At 43.2% G+C, this 19,540-nt stretch overlaps 1 protein-coding gene across 4 annotated transcripts in view; it reads left to right on the forward strand.

The window, feature by feature from the left end:
* The window catches only part of LOC142565561 (putative phospholipid-transporting ATPase IIB), a 61,846-nt gene that overhangs the window by 38,064 nt on the left and 4,242 nt on the right, over window positions 1–19,540 (forward strand). For all 4 annotated transcript variants that reach the window (XM_075676271.1, XM_075676270.1, XM_075676272.1 and 1 more), the window contains 7 exons: window positions 3,275–3,367; window positions 3,468–3,551; window positions 3,950–4,120; window positions 6,343–6,531; window positions 7,302–7,446; window positions 11,371–11,524; window positions 11,688–11,819. In XM_075676271.1, coding sequence (XP_075532386.1) covers window positions 3,275–3,367; window positions 3,468–3,551; window positions 3,950–4,120; window positions 6,343–6,531; window positions 7,302–7,446; window positions 11,371–11,524; window positions 11,688–11,819 — 968 coding nt within the window. The remainder of the gene's footprint in view (window positions 1–3,274; window positions 3,368–3,467; window positions 3,552–3,949; window positions 4,121–6,342; window positions 6,532–7,301; window positions 7,447–11,370; window positions 11,525–11,687; window positions 11,820–19,540) is intronic.

Raw genomic sequence — 19,540 nt, forward strand, 5'->3', positions numbered from 1 at the left:
GAAAGAGCACTGATAACGTTCATGCAAAGCATATTAAAAGGCATGTCGCACTGGAATACAGTGTGACATACAGGGAGCACGACACTTTGTACCCTGCTTCTTGGAATCCAAAGACTGTCGTAAGACAATGCAAGTAGAAAACACCTTTATAATTACAACTGGAAGCTTGCACGAGTATGAACAGAGTCTTCTGGTGTTGCGTGTTACAACTGTTCAACAGCTTGAACTTGCTAAGCTATAAAATTCGCATGTGCCCTGTTCAAGCTGATGTTCTCAGATATGGTTGACGTCCAGTGTTTGCATCCAGTGTTTGTTGTCTTCGTATTCATAGAAGAAAGCCCGTCACGGTTTGTTGAATAGTTTTTCGGGTTCATTTTCGGGTTCAGGCCAATGATATCCCAAACAATGCCTGATACTTCCTCAAAGAGTCCTGCTAGGCTAGCTTCACTTGAGAGGGTTCGGGTGTTAAACATTGCAAGGGTCAGTTTCCATTGGCGGCCTGTCCAGGTCCAGAGATTCTTAGCACCCTCTGCTGCGTTACAGGTCTGACCGCCGCCTTGGTCAGGTGCTTCGCAGCTGCTGGGTACTGAGGGCCATTGGGTAATTGAGTGAGTCATTTGTGGAGGGAGTCCCTTGCCAGCCTCTAAATAAATTTAGCTCTGTGCTCAACAGATCTGGTTCAGTGTGCATGGCTCATAGTAGGTTTTAACCGATGTAGACTTCTTTTAAGTGCTTTGCCAACTGTTCTGTGCACATTTTCTTCTGTTATGCTGGTGCCATTTCGGTCGCTTATTGCAAACTTTGGTTTCTTTCTTCAATGTGTAGTAGCTGGCTGCACCGCTAAATTTACATGACCTCCGCATTCAAACTCAACAGAAAATACAGGAACACTGCAGAGTTGCAGCGTATACATGGGAGTCAGTGGGATTTAGATTAGCACGGCAAAAATGTGATTTAGCAGCTGGTAAAATGCAACAGCGAGTCGCGTATGAATGGGATTCTACTCTATTATGTGCCCGAATCTGACAGGTTGCAGAGTCCAACACGCTACCAACTAAGATGCAGGGACATTCACCAATGGCGACGTATACATGGTAGTCAATGGGATTTAGATCAGCACTGCAAAAGTGGGAAGTAGCAGCTGGGAAAATGTGACAGCGAGGAACATATCAGTGGGATTCCACTGTATTATGTGCCTGAATATGACACATTGCCAAATCCAATACCACCCAGTTCTTATAGGTTGTGTATAAATTGAACACGTACCCAATTCTTTTAACACGAAGAACGTAGCATGCCTCCGATTCTGTTAACAAATTAATAAATAAAACCAACTAAGTATACTTTCTCAGAATGCAAATTTACTTACACTTAACGGTTGTCGTCTTCACTCAGAACTTTATCCTTCTCTATGGGCCACAGCATATCATTCCCTGTATGGTCCATTGCAGATTTGATATTGCATATTTATCGAATGACTTCACAATTATCGTAAATTGAATGGGGACCCACTCCTAGACTAACCATTTTGCTAGTTCATCCTGCAACGCATATAATTTTTGGGCACACCAAGAACACCTGATACAACTTTGTTGCTGCTAGTTTAGCATGTAAAATAGCTTCTCGTGAATGAGCTTTCATAATTGGAAAGCAGTGCAATGTCATCACTATCCTACGTGAGAACTTGTTCTGTTGCCGACTTGTGATGATGGTGATGCTGGCTCTGCCACAAATGTGCTTGCAGCTTCATATCTGATTACACTTGTTATAAATGCATAAATAAAATAATTCTTCATTGTGAGCTGCCGTTTTCACTTGAAAGTCTTCATAAGGCAGGCAAAAAGTGTGTTTTTAGTGAGTCATAATGTCTTCTATGCATTCACTGTGCCATAGCTTTGACAAGACAAACGTTGCGGCCATTAGGGTTTTGATTATGTTACTATTTGAGTTGAGTATGTTTTTGCCGACTAGTGACGTTCGAATTATGTTGTGAAGGCTTCTTTCATGATCAAAATAACAAAAGCTTTGGCCCATAGAGACACACAGGTGCTGGCTGGGACCTTCAGTTGGTATGAAATTAACCGAAAAGCCATATTAGCCAGAGTCAAATTGACGAAAGCCCACTCTATATGCTGCTTTTCTGAATTCTCAAAAGCTGTTAAAGCTACTTGTTTTGAATCCACTGGCAAACCGTGGCTGTGGGTTGTAGATTTTCTGTGCCAGTAAGCCAGGCACTTGGACCTTCTTGGTATATCGGTTTACAGAGTGCCAGATTCGTAGTATATTTTGCATGTTTGCATTATTAAAGCATTTTGCGAATCTCCCTGTGCCTCTGTTGCTGACTGTGGCTGCTGCCTGCTGCTCCTGCTGCTGGTGCTGCTCGTGCGTTTCGCCAAATAGCTCACACTCGCTGTGGGACGGCGGCGTGATCCAGGAGCGATGGCTCACACTACTTTGACCATAGCAGTGGAAGGTAGAGGAGTGAAGCCAGCCTGTGCATGTGGGTCTTTAACTGCTGGTAGAGAGGGCAAAGAGGCTGCGACACGGAGAGCCGTGATGAGACGGGAAAGAGGGTACTGGAGGAGATGGGCTCATGTTGCGTCGCCTGGCGACCGCGTGGACGCTCGCATCTGCGTCTCCAATGGGAGGTTGGGTACCCCAAACAAATGGCACGGAAAGCCATTTTGCCTCTTTCAACTCCTATAATGCTGGTTGCGTTCAAAGGTGCATTGCATTCTTCACCAACATGAATAAAGTGTTTGGTTTCATTTTGTACTTGTATTGAATAAACACAAATGTTCCAATACTCCTTATGCATTTACTGAAAACTTCGCCGTATATAAATTCCAACAGGGCTCGTTGGATCTTGTTGTATGTAGTAAATATTTATTTTATTCAGATGTGGTATAATATTACCTGACCTGTTTGGTATTCATAATGTAACTGTGAACAGTTCTGTTCAACGTTAGTGCGGCCAGAATAGATACCATTTTCTTAAGTTGACTGCGGTTAAGGGTAATATTCAGATTAATTCAATTGGCTCGCGAATTGCCCATAAGGTTTAGCTTATGTTTTGCTGTGAACAGCAGTTATGAATTGGGAAATGGGCCGATTGTGTTCATTCATTCATCATGCGGTTTGCAGTAATTGAGTTAGTCACTGGAGCTTGGCACTTTTATACATCTGTTGTATACAGGTGAAAGCATATTCCAATTCAGACATAAGTACTATTGTGGCTTGTGACATTTATGAGGTATGCACTATTTATTTCCAGGATGAAGGCACTGGCGAGATTATCTTTTTCATGAAAGGTGCTGATGCCGTTATGAGTGGTATTGTCCAGTATAATGATTGGCTAGATGAAGAGGTAAGTTGAGAAAGTCAGGCATGTTGAGTACGTGAAAATAACTTTTTTTCTGCATTTTACAATTCGGACATGCAATTAAAATCTGTGAACATCATTTCAGTGTGACAACATGGCACGTGAAGGATTGCGTACCCTTGTCGTAGCAAAAAAGAATCTCACCGAGGAGCAGTATGTAGAATTTGAGGTAGGTTTCAAGCATACAAGGACTTGTACCTTGTGACAGATAAAGTGTGGTACTGCTGTTTAAAGTTGTAACTTTATAGTATCAGCTTTGTCTGAAAGTTATATATTTATGCATGTGTAGTAGAGCATGAAAACCATTGGCTCTCATGCTTTACTGTAATTTGATACTGCATGCTAAGTTTGTAGAAACTGAGTGCACAAAAGTGATGGGTAAAGGTGATAGAAATGATAGGGTAAAGGGAAATGAAAATGGACGAAAAACAACTTGCCGCCTGTGGGAGCCGAACGTACTTCCTCGGGATGCAAGTTCTAAATTAAAATAGTCCATGCCTCTCTTAAAATCATGCTGTGTCACGTAGCTTGTTGTTGTTCACCTAATTATGCATACTTGTCTTGCAGAGTCGTTACAACCAAGCCAAAGTATCTATTCAAGACAGGAGTGCTCGAACAACAGCTGTCATCGAAACACTTGAGCGGGACCTTGAGCTTCTCTGCCTCACTGGTGTGGAAGACAAACTCCAGGATAAAGTCAGGCCAACCCTTGAACTTCTGCGCAATGCTGGAATAAAGGTGGTAACAGCATGCCACGCAGTGGCATAGCCTGAATATCTTTTAGAGGGATGTTTCTTTGGAACAGAATCATTGGCTGCTGCTATGGTAGTTTTTTAAAGAGACAGCTACTCCGACGGCTGCTGCATATGGTGTCGCCGTGCAGGCCCTATCTTGAAAGCAATCTGTGATGAGGGCAGAGTCTAGGTGCGCCGCAGGCTCATAGTTTCGTGGACGCTATGTTCTGGCTGCTCAGTTCTGTTGAAGCGAGAGGCAGCACGAAGGTCAATGCGCTCGTTGCTTCTGCCACGCTTCCTCATTCCAGCGTTTTGACAACGAGTTTCCGCAGTCATTGAATGAGATTGGTTCATGTTTGCTTGTGTGCGTGTGCATGCTTGTTAATTCGGTTACTAAGCGAACATTTACTAGTTTATACAGCCAATAAATCTACTATCCTTACTTCAGATAGCTGTCTATTAATTTGCTATCGTAATCGATGCTTCGCCTTTTGGGTGAAACTGTGACATTTTTCCTTCCTAAAGATTGCCTTCACCGAATAATTCAAACTAACCAGCCGGCATGCATGTGCCTGACCCCTATGGTGACCTAACAGCAACCCTTTAGTTGCAGCGTTTGTCTCGGCAGGGCTTTCAAACTAACCAGCCGGCATGCATGTGCCTGACCCCTATGGTGACCTAACAGCAACCCTTTAGTTGCAGCGTTTGTCTCGGCAGGGCTTAGGTGACAGTGAATGCATTGAACAGCGTCATATCCCATCAAAAATGCCCATTTTTGACCTGACCTAGAAAGATTTTCATATAATAACTGCAGCTCACAATGTCTGATCATGGTATTTACGCAATTCTAATGTGTACCTTTTTTTTTTTTTCGCCCCCCAAGAAAACTGGGCTGGAAATTGCCTTTGCGGTGTTAGCATGCTTTACTGCATAACTGTATGTACTGCGACGAAACTGACTTTAGGAAACCGGTCACCATTGTGCAACATATATTAGACCCTTGCCCATTCTCGTTAAAGAAATCGGGTGTGCGTTAGATTTCTAGTTTGTCTTGGACTTCAATGTCATTTCTACATTCGTTTACTGCTTTACACACATGTAAAGTTGACTCTCATCTGATTCGGGGGCGTGTTAGCATTGAGCAAATAGTTCTGCCAAATGAATCAGAGGTGTGTTTGGGCATTTTTTCTGCATGTTGCTTACTTCAACCCGCCAGATAATTCAGTCACTTTCCTTGGCCTTGTGAGGGTCGAATTATTGAAAATCGACTGTATAACCTTTCATTAGAAACTCAGTTACTTGAACCAGTGCTGAATAATAAGTGCTAAAAATCTGCAACAAAATGCAGCAAGAAAAACTGATAATGAAACAACAATGTATTACATGGCATATTTTAAGTCAGTATTTTCTTATACACATGCTAGGCATTAAGTTTCTAAAAGGTTATGATTCAAGTACTGGGTGACTTCGAATCTGTGATTAAAACATGCTTCTTAAAGTAATTAATTAGGTACTTTAATGATTAATTGTCAATCATAAAGCAAATCTTTATGTCTGCAATTAGTCTGCAAAAGGTGTCTTGTTTTGAATCCTGCTACTATTAATCATCTAACACAAGCGTTGTGGAAAACACACCTCATATTGCCTTCACAGCTGCCAGAGCTGCTTATGGTTGATTGAAAAGTACCATCCACAGCAGATGTCACAGCAGCCTTTGTGATGTTGTCAAATGGCAGTTGATGGTGTTACGGCCACTGTTGGATAGGGAGTGTGGACCTTTGCTTAGTTCTGTGAGCAGTAACATCACTCACTTTTTCTTGATGCTAGAAAGAAAAGTGCATAGCCAGGCGCAAAATCAGTATTGCAATCTCTTGAGGAGTTCATAGTGCAAAAGGTAAAAACCCATTCCTGAAATGCAGTAAGCCCTCGTTATTTGTATATAAATATTGCATGTAGGTGTTAAACATTTCAGGGAATATCTGCCTTATTACTCGATTTGTTTGTAAAAGCTCTAAGCCTTTACAAACAGAGGTTTAATGCCATTCATAGCTTATCATGGGTACACCTAAAAGAAATAGATCATACTTCAGACTCCAGGAGTGTAGTATTGTAGTACTATAGCTCTTGTGCAAGTATTCATCTTCTCTTGTGCAAGCATGTGGAATGCTCTTGGATATCATATTACTGTCTGATGTTTTGTCTGTTACTGTCGCTTTCTTTCTTAAGGTGTGGATGCTGACTGGAGACAAGCTAGAGACTGCCACAAGCATTGCAAAATCGTCTCGTTTGGTGTCCAGGTCCCAGGAGTTGCATATCTTTGAGTCTGTTGCAAATCGAACAGAAGCCCGATGTGAACTCAACAAGTTCAGACGTCGAAATGATTATGCCCTCATTATTCGGGGTGATGCTCTTGAGGTAATAATAACATGTCTGAAACTATAGATTTTTGCCTCTTTTAGGAACTATTTCATGCTTGTTTACATCAAACATTTCCTCTACTTTTTTTTTTTTCAAAAAAAAAAAAACCTGAAGGTAGAAATCTGGTACTATTTTTCAACTTTACTATAGATTAAAAATTGGATCTTTTCTAAAACCATTCAGTAATTTGTTTCCTTGGATTACTTTTGCCAGTGAAGTTGTTAGCGAAGTCTATATCTTATATGACATGTTGTACTTCATTTTGTAAGCCATTTATTAATGGTTGCTCTTTGGTTACGATTCCCAACACACTTTTGTTTTCTATTTCTCGCGATATTTTGTCAGTGTACATTGCCATCTCTATATGCAGCATTTCCCTATCTATACTGCTTATGCGCATGCACGTTAAATGGAAGATGATTAGTAGGGTATTGAAAATTCACATCAGCATTAGAGCTTGGTGTTTTTTATGTGGTATTGCACACTGTAATCAGGAAGACAAGCACTCTCCTCCTTATGCCATAGAAGCACTTGTGCTTGTGAACTTTGTGGACTGCATCTGTGTCATTGCTGTTTAATGTTTTCTCAAGTTGTATGCTGTTGCTTATTTACATGCTATCTCTTCAGTTTTTATTGTTCTATAGCAACACAGCAAACAGAAGGGACAAATCAGTGTGCTGTGGTTTGCCTTATGTTTTCTGCACTGATATTCAATCGAAAATGCAGTACTAACTTGCCCAAACGCCATCTTGTTTAATCTCCTTCAGGTCTGCTTGAAGTTCTATCCACGAGAGTTTATGGAGTTGGCTTGCCAATGCCCTGCTGTGGTGTGCTGTCGTTGCTCTCCTACACAAAAAGCGGAGGTTGTCCATCTTATCAAACAGTATACCGGGAAAACTACATGTGCTGTTGGTAAGGTTGATGCCAATTTTCTTCTTTGTAAATTTTCTTCTATTTGTGCCCTGATATTTTCTAATACCGCGAGAACCCGCATTTAGCTCGGATCCCCATATAGTCCAAGATGCATTTTGGGGACAACAGATATGGAAAAAGAAGTTTTCATCGCCTTATAGTCCAAGGAAAACGGTCACTGGAAGCATTTACTTACATTGCACTTCACGCTTTAGTCATCGTCGTCTATTGCACTTCATTATTTAGTTATTGTCACCCGTTATACGTGACTGCTCACTCATCGTCGTCTGTTGCACTTTCCTTCAGAGTCGCTTGTCGGAGATATCCTCCCATAGAAACTCATCTTCAGTGCCATCAAGTGCATTTGTTGTCGAGCATTTCTTGAATGTGCGATGGACGAGCTCCTTGAGAATGCAGGCCCAGCCATCAGCGATCCACAAGAAGAGCATCACTGGAGAGGCCTGTTTCATCTGGACGGCAAGAGTCACTTCAGGCTCTTCCAACCTCATCTACTACATACAGCAGTGCTTTATGCAGTCTTGGAATGGTTTATTTATGCACACATCAAGTGGTTGCAACTGGTATGTAATCCGTAGACGGATGACCATGAGCTTGTCAGCATCCGTAGACGGATGACTTGTGCAGCAGTCGCTTCTCTGAGTCAGCCAGGCAACAGCGAAATGCGTCCAGGTCAAGTAGTGATGGGAGGACCAGCAGTGCTCCAGGCTGCCGACACCATACAAACTCCTAACCACCCTTTTTCTTTACAGCAGACAACAATATTTCTTTATACTTGTCCCCTTTCCGCAGAGTCTTCCATTTGAACACCACGTAGGGCAGCAGCTTGCGACCATCTGCCATGCTGGACAACATTACGGTGACCTGCGTTTTCTCATTTCCACTTGTCCTCACAGAAACTTGCCTGGAGCCTTTCTGCTGCGCCGCTAGTGCCGAGGGCATTTCCAGATATGCTTGCGTTTAATCAGCATTGCCGATCTGACCCAGCTTTAAGTTGAGACTTTCGCAGTGAAATCATGTGCCATTGAAAGGCCACAAGCAGTTCTTTGTAGCTTTCTGGCAGCTTCTGTGATATCAACGTGCGCCAACGTAAAGAAAATCCTGCGCAGTGCATAAAACAAGACACCCAGTGCTTAGTTGCCTTGAAGTCTGTCCGCGGAATGCCTTTTCTCCTAACAATCTCTCTTGCCTTTGCTTGCAGCAGCTCGATGTTGACAGCAAGGTGCACAGCTCATTGCTCTTGAACAAAGTATGCCACGTCGAGTTCAACTTCAGGAAACAGTTCATTCTTCGACCCCTGGAAACTTCTCAGGCCTCTGCACACAAAAGGGGGCTTCCTTTCACTTCCTCCAACTGCGACTGCTGCGCTCGTTCATACCGAACTGCCACCCTGCAGCACATCTGCTGATGGTTTCGGCAGCAACAATGGCATTATTTTTTAAAGTAGCCGAATACTGCTTTTGCGGACCTGACATCATGCGAAACATGTCTATTGCAATGTCGGCATGGCTGTTTTGAAGTCAGTATGGCTACAATACCAACTGATCATGGCACAAGAACCTGATGATGTCAGTGCTGAGCAATACCGAAACCAGAACTGCAAATTTTGACTGAAGATAGTTGGGATCTGCATATAGTACAGGGCGGAAACTTCATATGATTAAATCTTCAAAGAAATCTCAGGCCATACGCAGGATTTTGGAGTAGTTTGCCAGGAGAAGGAGGCGATTAATCTTTTCATGGAACGCAACTTAAACTGAGCATGGCATAAAGGGAAGATAACTGAAATTACGCTTTACTTTAGCCAGCATGCAAAAAGGCTTTGTATTGTTTCAAATAAGTAGACTTCCTGTAATTCGACTCTGGTTCGAATTTTCAGTTAATTCGATCCCGACTGAAAGAGCCGGCCGGTGCCCATGCATTTTTATGGGCCCAAACTTTCGTTTTTGTGATCCTAAAATTGGCCCTTCGCCAGATAATTCAGAATCAACGAGTCAGCATGCACGCGCCTCATCCCAATAGGGACCCCGATAGCAACCTCTTTAGTGGCAGCATCTGCCTCGGCGGAGCTTAGGGGACAGTGAACGCGCTGAACACACATCTTCTCTCGTCGAAAGCGCCCAGTTTCGGCCAGTCCTAGGAACATTTTCAAGCAATAACCATAGCTCACAATGTCTTATTATGATATTTATCTGATTCTAGTGCGCACCTTTCTTTCTAAAGAAAATTGGTCCTAAAATTGCCTGTGTGGTACAATCGGACGTGAACTCAAAACCGCATTTGCAGTGGTCGGATGCTTCACCAAATAATATGGATGTATTGCGGCGGAGCTGACTTTTAAAAAAGATATGTGTGGGGAAGCTCTCTTTAGAAAACCAGCCGCCACTGTGCAAAAATTCTTCTTGCTAAAGAATTGGGCGCGTGTTAGACTTTCTACATCGTTTTGGAGGTTTAATGTCATGCGTTTGCTGGTTTTCTACTTTGGACACATAGAAAGTGGGTACCCGTTTGATTCGGCGGCATTTGGAATAGGGCAAATGCTACCAAATAAATTGGCATGGTTTGGCGTTTCTGCATGTTGTTTAACCCATAGAAGGTCAATATTAAGACGAAAGCTTTTCTAGGCTCGTAGTGAAGTTGGTGTCAGCAGACTTGGCCGCCGGAGTGTTTGCGAAAGCGTCGTCACACCATATGAAGACAGATTAAAGAATGAAAAATGATTGATAGTGACAGTTAGTGAATGATAACGTTATAAAAGAGATTTCTAGAGGTTAATAATGACTAGTAATGACTAATAATGACTACTAATGACTCTGGAATGACCAATATGCTCAATGACGGCTTGTAAATTCATTAGAAGTGACTAAAATGACTACTACTGACTACGGAATGACCATTATGTCTAATGATAGCTTGTAATGACTGCAATTGATTACAAATGACTAAAAATGCTCACTAGTGACCAGTAATGACTAAAAATGACTGAAATGACTTGTAATAATTACTAATGACTATGGTATGACCAACATGTCTAACGATGGCTTCTAATGACCACAATTGATTACATATTACTAAATATGCTTAGTAATGAGCAGTAATGACTAAAGGAACGAAAAGAAAAGAGGCAAAGAGGCGATATATGATAAGAGGAGGAAGAGTAGGCCTTCGCCATTCACCTCTTAAGAGAGGTCTTAAGAGACCCTGTATTTTTTTGCACCAAATGCAACCCACTTTGGTCGATTTTTATTTATTGCAGACTTAAAACCTTCAGAGTGACCTATTACAAAAAAAATTTACCAGAATATTTTAGTGACCATAAAGTAACAAAAAAATATTTTCTGTAGGTAAACATGCATTGTTTATTGCAGATAAGCTTGCATAAATACTAATAGTAAGAATAAAAGAAGTAGATACACTGGAATAGATATATTCTGATTTGGCATTTGGACTGTAGTCTGCATCGAAGGAATTGCCACTCAACTCACGTGCAGAAGAACAGCCGGCATGCACATCTACAGTGTAATTAAGCCGTGCATGCAAGAAAACTCAAAATGTGAGAAAGCGTATTAATTTGCAATTTTTTATAGTAGTATTTGAAAAAAACAGGTGCTTGCAATTCGTCAGACTCTGCTGCCTAATAGTCGCAAGCTCTCTTTCGCTTGAATTTGAGTTGCACTAGTCTCCCATGTTTCTCTCTCTCTCTCTCTTCTTGCCTTATTGAAAGAAATGTTGCAGTTTTTATTTCGTGCAAGGGTTTGGAATAATGGCTGATGCTCATGGCTTCATTTTCTTCTTTTTTTTTTTTTTTTTTTTGCTTGCAATGTCTGCTTTCTAAATGATGAATGTTAATCAGTGTGCTGAAATGTTTGGGCGATTAGGATCTTTGAACTTTTGTCTTCTCTCCAGGGGACGGTGGCAATGATGTGAGCATGATTCAGGAGGCTGATGCAGGCATAGGCATTGTGGGTCGGGAGGGCAACCAAGCTTCCTTGGCGGCCGACTTTTCTGTCACCCAGTTTCATCACATTGCTCAACTGCTGCTTGTACATGGTCGCTACAGGTGTGTGCGCTCGGTTTTCTGTGAACCTCTAACCAGCGAACGGATTAGACAAATTTTAAGTTGTCAGCGCCTTCAAGTTCTGAGTGCCTGCCTAGGTAGTAGCATGAAAGCTCAGTGTTATGCAGTGTGAATGATGACTTGCACTTTCCTGCCACCTTCCCAGCTACAAAAGGTCAGCTGCATTGAGCCAGTTTGTTATCCACCGAGGATTGATCATCTCAACAATGCAAGCAGTTTTCTCATCTGTGTTCTACTTTGCTTCTGTTGCACTGTACCAAGGGCTGTTAATGGTTGGGTAAGTCCATTTTTAATCAGCTGTTTCCTTTTAACTGCTACCTCGTATGATGGTATGCTTGAAGGTTAAATAGTGGATTTATCCTGTCTAATATATACTTTTTTGCCACCAATTTATTCCTTTCCATTTGCCTTACAAGCTGAATAGCAATTTCGAGATGTTTTTCTAATTAGGCAGCCATATTTTAGTTAGTTTTGTCTGCGTACTGGCAGGTCTAAAGCCCTGTTTAAAAAAATCACCTTGCTGGCAGAATTGTTTGAATTCAGCTAGACTCTACACCCTCCCCTCACTGCTTGCCTATGTCACACTATCAGAGGCATCTGAGGCCCTTAAAAGGGTCCTGAACCACCCCTCAGGCTTGGTAAGAAAATAGTTTGCGGATAGCATATGCTGCTGTGGACATCTCAGCCAAATTTTGCACTCGTGCGTGGCGCGTGGAGCTCGCAAGCGGAGTGCAAAGTCGCCTTTTTCTCAAACGCCCTCTTTTTCTTTTCCACAGAAGCCTGCTCCTCACTATTTTCTGGACGATTTATTTTGTAATATAGCAGATTCTGATATGTGGCTGCTATTTGCCAATAGTTGACATCAATCAAGAAAGGTGTTTGAATCAGTGCGCTTCTTCCTACTGTTACTGTGTATCTTTAGTGACACTTAAATAAACAGGCTGAAGTAAGTGAAAATTTGCTTTCGAATTTCGAAAATAATTATGTACTTCCAGAGGAAGCCAAGTATCGCCTGCTCATGCTCAGCCGCAGCCGCCCACATAGGAATCAAACTTTGGCCACTCTGCTTATCAGTGACATAACCATCAGGTCTCGCAAATTTCGACTAATTTTGAACACTCGACTAGTCTCAAACCACACGAAACTTAAGATCAGATCACACGCATGGTTGACAGTGCTTGCCCCCTTCTGCAGGCTGCTCCTGGCTAGACGCATTGGCAGACATTGCTTCACATTTAGCTGCAGTGCTCCAAAGTTCGCAAGTTGAATGTGGCTGCTATCCACCGGTCAAGCCGGTGCAGGACAAAGCTGGTCCGCACCATGTAGCATGGCTAGACTGGAGCACATGAGCGTGCACTCCATCCTTGTTGTGCAAGAAGCAAATGCTGCGCATATGCACTACAGTTGCATGTAGCTGCAGTCTGCTATGTAGTGTAGATACTGCAGGGTGCTGTGATGAGCTAGTTCACTGAGGACACTGCAGCACGCTGAGGACAACCTTTTTTGACACGTTATAAGCAGCAAAATCAGAAATAGTGGCATTTAAATGAACATCCAAAACCAAATTTGAACTGCGCGTCATGGTGACATTGAGTAGGTGCAGCATGGTGGGCATGCCCCTCTCCACCGTAGCCTGCGTAAGGTCATTGAGGAAGGAGTGGAAGCACTGTGTAAGATTCCCTATAACTCCACTTCTGCTGAATGCACTGAAGTATTTTTTGCGGCAAAGTATTTCTGAAATAGTGTATTTTAACTCCAAATGCATTTCTCAACTTAGATAAAATGTGGTTCAGGGCCCTCTTTAAAGGCCAACTGCAATGAAATTGGGGGTGCTGAAACTGCGATTTCGTTATGACGCACATGGTAGTTGGTGGGGGGGGTGGATTTCTTTACTACCTGAGGTTCTTTAACGTGTGCTCAATGCATGTTATTGCATTTTGCCCCCACCGAAATGTGGCTGAATAAGGCGGTAGGCCTAGCTCACTGACAGTGGCAATGACGGCCAACGGCGCTTGCTATCTGGCCACATGCAGTTCATCACCATCATAGTGCACTTATTTTTCTCAACACGATTAATGCAGGCCTAAATTAATTAATTTTCTCGGTGTCGTTTGTGTGAATAGCAAACGAAATATAGGATACTTGCAAGCCAGCCAAGCCACCTCGCTGAGATGCTCGGTGTTTGCTTTCCATCTACGCGACGAAATGCAGTCAGATCATTGCTTGTGATCACGCCAGTGGTTCAGTATTGAGCGCTGCTTTACAAAGTGCGCAAATTTGGCATTTTTTTCTATTGTCACGGGGTGGTGGCATTGAATAACACAGTAGCAATACTGTGAACGACAAAACTAACTTTTATTGGGCGAACCTGTGCCCACAAAACAGGCTACACTTATAGCACAACGATAGCGGCGAACACGGTCGGCGATCGTCGAAAATCTGATCAACGGGTCAAGCACGTCGGCTTTTATACATCAATCGTCGAATGTTCCAGACTAATCGTTGGGACCCGCGTGCCTTCCACAAATTCTACACCATTCGCGCCAGGCGATGAAATCAGATAACATAAGGTTCAGCGACAACAGACAGTGGATAGAAGCATCGATAACTTTCCAGAAACTTCGGATACATGCAGGCGCGTCCCGCGCTGTGCGATAACATTTGTTAGGCGACGAATCGTGGTCGCCCGATAAAGATAAGTACACGTGTCACTATTAAGTACTAATTCATGTGAAAAACAGACTGCAGCCAATTGCCATGTCGCCGTGAGCGGCGATAGAAGCGGTCGCCTCCGCTGTGTGATGGGACTAGCGACATACCAGCCCTATGGCGACGCCAGCTGTGTAGGCCTGCGTAGTCTGAGCTGTTGACCACAGCCGCCAAATCTCTCCAATTTTGTACCAACTCTATATTTTATTTTGTGCACGGAAATCCGTGAACATGTTTCGGCATGTTTATGACATGAGACTGCGCTGCCTGCGTATGTGAACGTGTGCTAAGCTATCTACATACCAGGTGGCTCAATTTCTAGAGCTGAAAATAAATTTGAATGAAACGCGTTTTAAGGTGAATCCAAGGCTCATCTTAATCTAGCTTTCCCACAGTGCAGTAAGAAATGGTATTGACACGCTATTAACGATCCTAGGTACCCTTGTTGGCTATTGCATGCAACACAATATAACAGAGAAGCTTTACTTTTACAAAATGTTCGGCGCATAATCGATGATCTGGTATCAAAACCAACTTTCACTTTTTAGTGCAGTGGCCCATTGCTTGTGACGGTTTTAATCAACAGAAAATATGAAAACTTCAGTCCCTTGCATTTTTTGGCGTAACGGAACTTCGTGTAATGTGTTACCTTCGTTGTAAAACCATAGATAAGGACTGCACACATAAAATGACACACACAATGTTAAACCCAGCAACTACTCAGGTAGGCACGGCGGCCAGCAGCGGCGGAGTGCCTACCATGTGAAAATCATTTCCAATAACAGCGCCACTGCTTTTTCGTTTCATAGCATCTTGGCGTAGATCTATACAGTCGAACCCGGCTATATCAAACTCGAAAAAAAAAAGACGCTTATCAGTTCAATATAGAGCATAATTCGATATAAGCCTGCTAAAGAATTGGATGTCATAAAAGCACATACCATTTATAAAAATCACTTTATTGATGAAACTAGCTTAGTTTCGCATGAACTAGCCCTGTATTTCCTTCTGCTTGGGCAATTTCACTGCCTGCGACGCACGCAAATCTCCACATTGTCTAAGGAGTCGGAGCAGCTGAGGCTGCAACCTTCCACCTTCGCACGGAGCACCGAACTGGTGCGAGCGCACGAGTGCGCCAGTCACCTTGAAGGGTGTGGGCAAAGGACCGTCGTTGCATTCCTCACTGTGCCCACTTTCACTTGTGCTTGGTATGATGTCGGCAATGTAGTCTTCGTTTTCGGGCTCTCCTGTGGATGCGACACCATCATCTGCACTCGCGAACTCGTCGACTGCCGATTCGTCAACGGCTTCCGGAAATTCTGACAGCTCGCTCCAAACTCCAGCAACACCAGCAACAGTTTCATCGCACTCATCAGAATTAACAGTCATCACCGGGCATGCGGAAGCCGGCACATCTGAAGCAATTGTACACGGCCATGCGTACGTGCCGGGTGCCACGGGCACTGGGTCGTGAGTTTGTTCGATTTTGCCCTAATCTCCCCCTTATTCTTCAAGATTGCGCTGAGAGTGCTCCTCGGAATCTTGCAGGCTGCGGGGACATCCGACTTCTCACCGCGTTCAACCCGATTTATGATTTCAAGCTTCACGCAAAAGGCGAATTCTGCTGCTTCATCACGGCCACACTGCAGGAGAAGGCCCACCAGGCGCGAACGCAATGAACCAGAAAAGCAGCGAAAGAACTCGCGCTTGCGCCACCTTGCACGACGAGGTCACAAGAACCTCTGACTGGCTGTCTGAGCAAGTGCTGCAGGTGGGCCAGGATCATCTTTTGTGTCGACGGATCACCCGACGCAGCACGGTCACGGTAGGGAGAGCAGCTAGATGGAATCGTGCCACCAAGTTTTCTTGCCACCGCAAGGGAGAGCCAACTTCTGGGGTCATGTTTCAACTCCTTGACGCTCGATATATCGGAAGTCGCTGCTGTTTTTGTTTGATTTTAGCGTAATTTTTGCTATATATATATATATAATATATATATTCATTGTAACTATACCATGTTCAGAAATTGTTCAATATACAGAATAATTCGATGTAAACGGGTTCGATATAGTCGGGTTCGACTGTACTACTCATAACCATAGTTGGCCTTTGACTGTTTACCTACTGCATTACTTCGGGAAAAAAAAAATTCAGTGCCCTGAACTTTTTGAAGTGCCTAATGGAAGCTACACGCCAAGGCAAATCTGCTGATCTATTCAAATGAATCACTCTTATTTCTAGAAAACATGAAGAAAAAAAATATTTTTACTAAGAGAGAGTGCTCTATTGCACAACCTGCTGTTAGTATTTGGAACATTGTTGAAGGAGCTACAGAAACATCACAATTTCCATGTCCTTGCTTTTGTGCAGAGCTCTAGGCTGTCATCTGTGACACTTTTATGCTGCAAGACTTGTCTTCACATGGTGTACCTCCAAATATATAGCATGTAGTGTCATTTCATAGCCTTAGGACCACATTCAGGTTTCCTTTGTGTGTTTTTACTTGTCCTTTTCTGATCTTTTTGAGCACATGAAGCTGCATATTGTAGGATTTTGGCATTTAAGTGTGAGGAGTATACCTGCAGAAGTGACCAGCGAGACTACATGCTCTTAAGTTGTCTGACTCATTCAGACAACTTGCACCAATAATGACATAATCTTTCTTGTTGCCAGCATAAAAAACACTTTCAAGTCAGATTTCCATATCTTGTTCAATATATGAACCATCCATGTTTACAACTATGATTTAAAAAAAAAAAAACGTGGACCTACTGAACTGGTTCTTGGCATGGGAGGTGGGCACTTTTTAGTGTGGACGAGTTTAACTCATTTTTGGGAGCATAAATGAGAATTGAGTGGATAAACCCAGCTCTCTACGGGAGGTAATGTGTTGAAAGAAATAGAGCCCACTAGATAACCCTTTGCCAGAGCATCTCTTCTTCATCCCATTTTTCAATGCTGCTTTCCTCTAAATGTCTAGCCAACTAGGTCCGATTAATACCTATATTGGAGCCCTTTTTCTCCTTTATAGCGATAATTGTTAAGGGCTCACTGACCTTATCATTTTGATGTCCACCGATGTGCGGTGGCAACTGTCACACGAATACCAAAGTACTTTTCAATAAGTTTATAAAGAAATTGTTTTTACGTAAATTGCAGCTTTCGGCCATATTGCAAAGTAGTGATGCTACAGTAAAGAATAATATGGTGCCTGGAGAACACAGTTGCCCAATGGAAGCTACTGTGATTGGCTGACATGCTATGATTGGCAGATGCCATGCTCTGCAATTTATCCATCAGTGTTCAGTCCAAACCACATGTACATGTGAAAAAGACATACAGAGGCAAAAAGTGGACAGGACAAACGTTGGGCTAGCGCTCATCCTTTACATTTTTCACCTCCGTGTCTTTTTCTTTTTCCTGGTTTCGTGTTCATCTGCAAGCTTATCCATAAATGTCCTTCAATTCAGACTCAAAGAGGAGACACTGATACACGACGAAAAACAACTATCACACACCGGAAGTTCGGCACTAGCAGCACTAACGGCACATGATACAATTAAAAAACTATTTGTGCATATGATACTCTTTCATTAACTTTTCTATAGCATGTTCACTCTGCGAGTGCAATGCCTGCCATAGTCCTGATCAGCGCTCGATTGACAGACTTAGTCACAGACTTAGTCACGGTTGCAGGAAAACTGCAACAGTGGGACTTCTATGCCGTCGTCCATGCAGTTCCATGGGAAGTTGTTGAATGTCAGCAAATAGCCTATTAGCAGTGCCATGCGCAGTATGTGATATAGCCTCCGCAGGGCTTCCAGCTGAAGCTTAATTGTCTCCCACCCCACTGCTTCGGGCAGCAAGATAGCCGGTCATGGACACCACACTGCGTAAGGACTTCTCCAGCCACTTCAGCAGCAGGACAGTAGGCTGCGGACATCAACACAGCCCAGGAACCTCTGTGACCTGAGCACTTCAGCAGCTAAACAGCATGCTTCGGATATGAGCACATCCTCATATATCCTTCGCAGGACTCCCAGCTCCTGCTTGTCACTCACCTAACTGCTTCAGGCAGCATTATAGCCGGTCATGGACACCAGCACTGCTTAAGGACTTCCACAGCCACTTAAGCAGCAGGAAAGTAGGCTGTGGATGCTGACTCAGCCCAGAAACATCAGTGTCCTAAGCACTTCGGCAGCTGGACAGCATGCTGTGGATATGAGTGCAACCTCATATATCTTCCGCAGGGCTTCCAGCTCAGGCTTGTCACCAACGAAACTGCTTCGGGCAGCAAGATAGCCGGTCATGGACACCAGCACAGCCTAAGGACTTAAGGCCACTTTGGCAGCAGGACTGTAGGCCATGGACACCAACACGACCCAGCAACATCAGTGGCCTGAGCAGCAGTGGGACAGCATGCTGTGGACACGAGCATGGCCTCAACTACCCAGACACATCATCCACCAAGAACCTTGGGTGGTAGAAGCACATTGGCCATTGAACTGCCTCTTGATGTCCCAGCATCCGTCATCACTGGATCCCATACCACTAGCAGCTCGGCGGCAACTGTGAGCGCATAGATTTAATCGCACACTACATGTGGCTCAGTTGTTTAAAGTAGGGGTGGGCAAATATTCCAAGTTTCGAATATAAATTGAATATTGCACGCTAACTATTTGTACTTAAAAAGGGGCTATGTTCAGTATTTTGGAATATTTGAACTTACCAAATGTTTTGCAACAACCAACTGTTAAAGTCTTGTTACTGTTCTCTGTCTGCTAAACCAAGTATCAAGAATTATAGCGAGATAATGACAAAAGACTTCAAAGCAATGCCAAAAAACAAATCAGTAATGCAAGCTTTGTTTTTGGTTTTGTGACAGAAGCCTATATGTCAACCTGTGATTTCTGCTTGCAGTCTGTCATTTGGTGTTTTTGGCAGTCTAGTCAAGTAGCGGTGTTGTCTTTTACGCTTCAACCAGTGGTGTCTCCTTGCAGTGCTCTTTATATGTACTTGTGTTTATGGCACACAAGTCCTTCAGCAGCCTTTTCTTTTTTTCCACAACTTCTGATCCATTTTTGGCAATCATTTATTTTGCATTTTTGGAAAACTTGTCATACAGCAGCATTCTTGGAAAGTTTCTTTGAAGCCGAGCTCTAAAGTTGGTAAGAGGCTTTCTGTGCTGTTCTTTTAATGACAATTAATCATCTTGTGTTTAAAGCTGATCCTTTGTTTCTGATACCTAGCTGTCTTCCTTGCATTAGTCAGTACAGGTGTGGTACCCAA

The sequence above is a fragment of the Dermacentor variabilis genome, chromosome 1 (genome assembly GCF_050947875.1).
Source record: "Dermacentor variabilis isolate Ectoservices chromosome 1, ASM5094787v1, whole genome shotgun sequence".
Classification (NCBI taxonomy): domain Eukaryota; kingdom Metazoa; phylum Arthropoda; class Arachnida; order Ixodida; family Ixodidae; genus Dermacentor; species Dermacentor variabilis.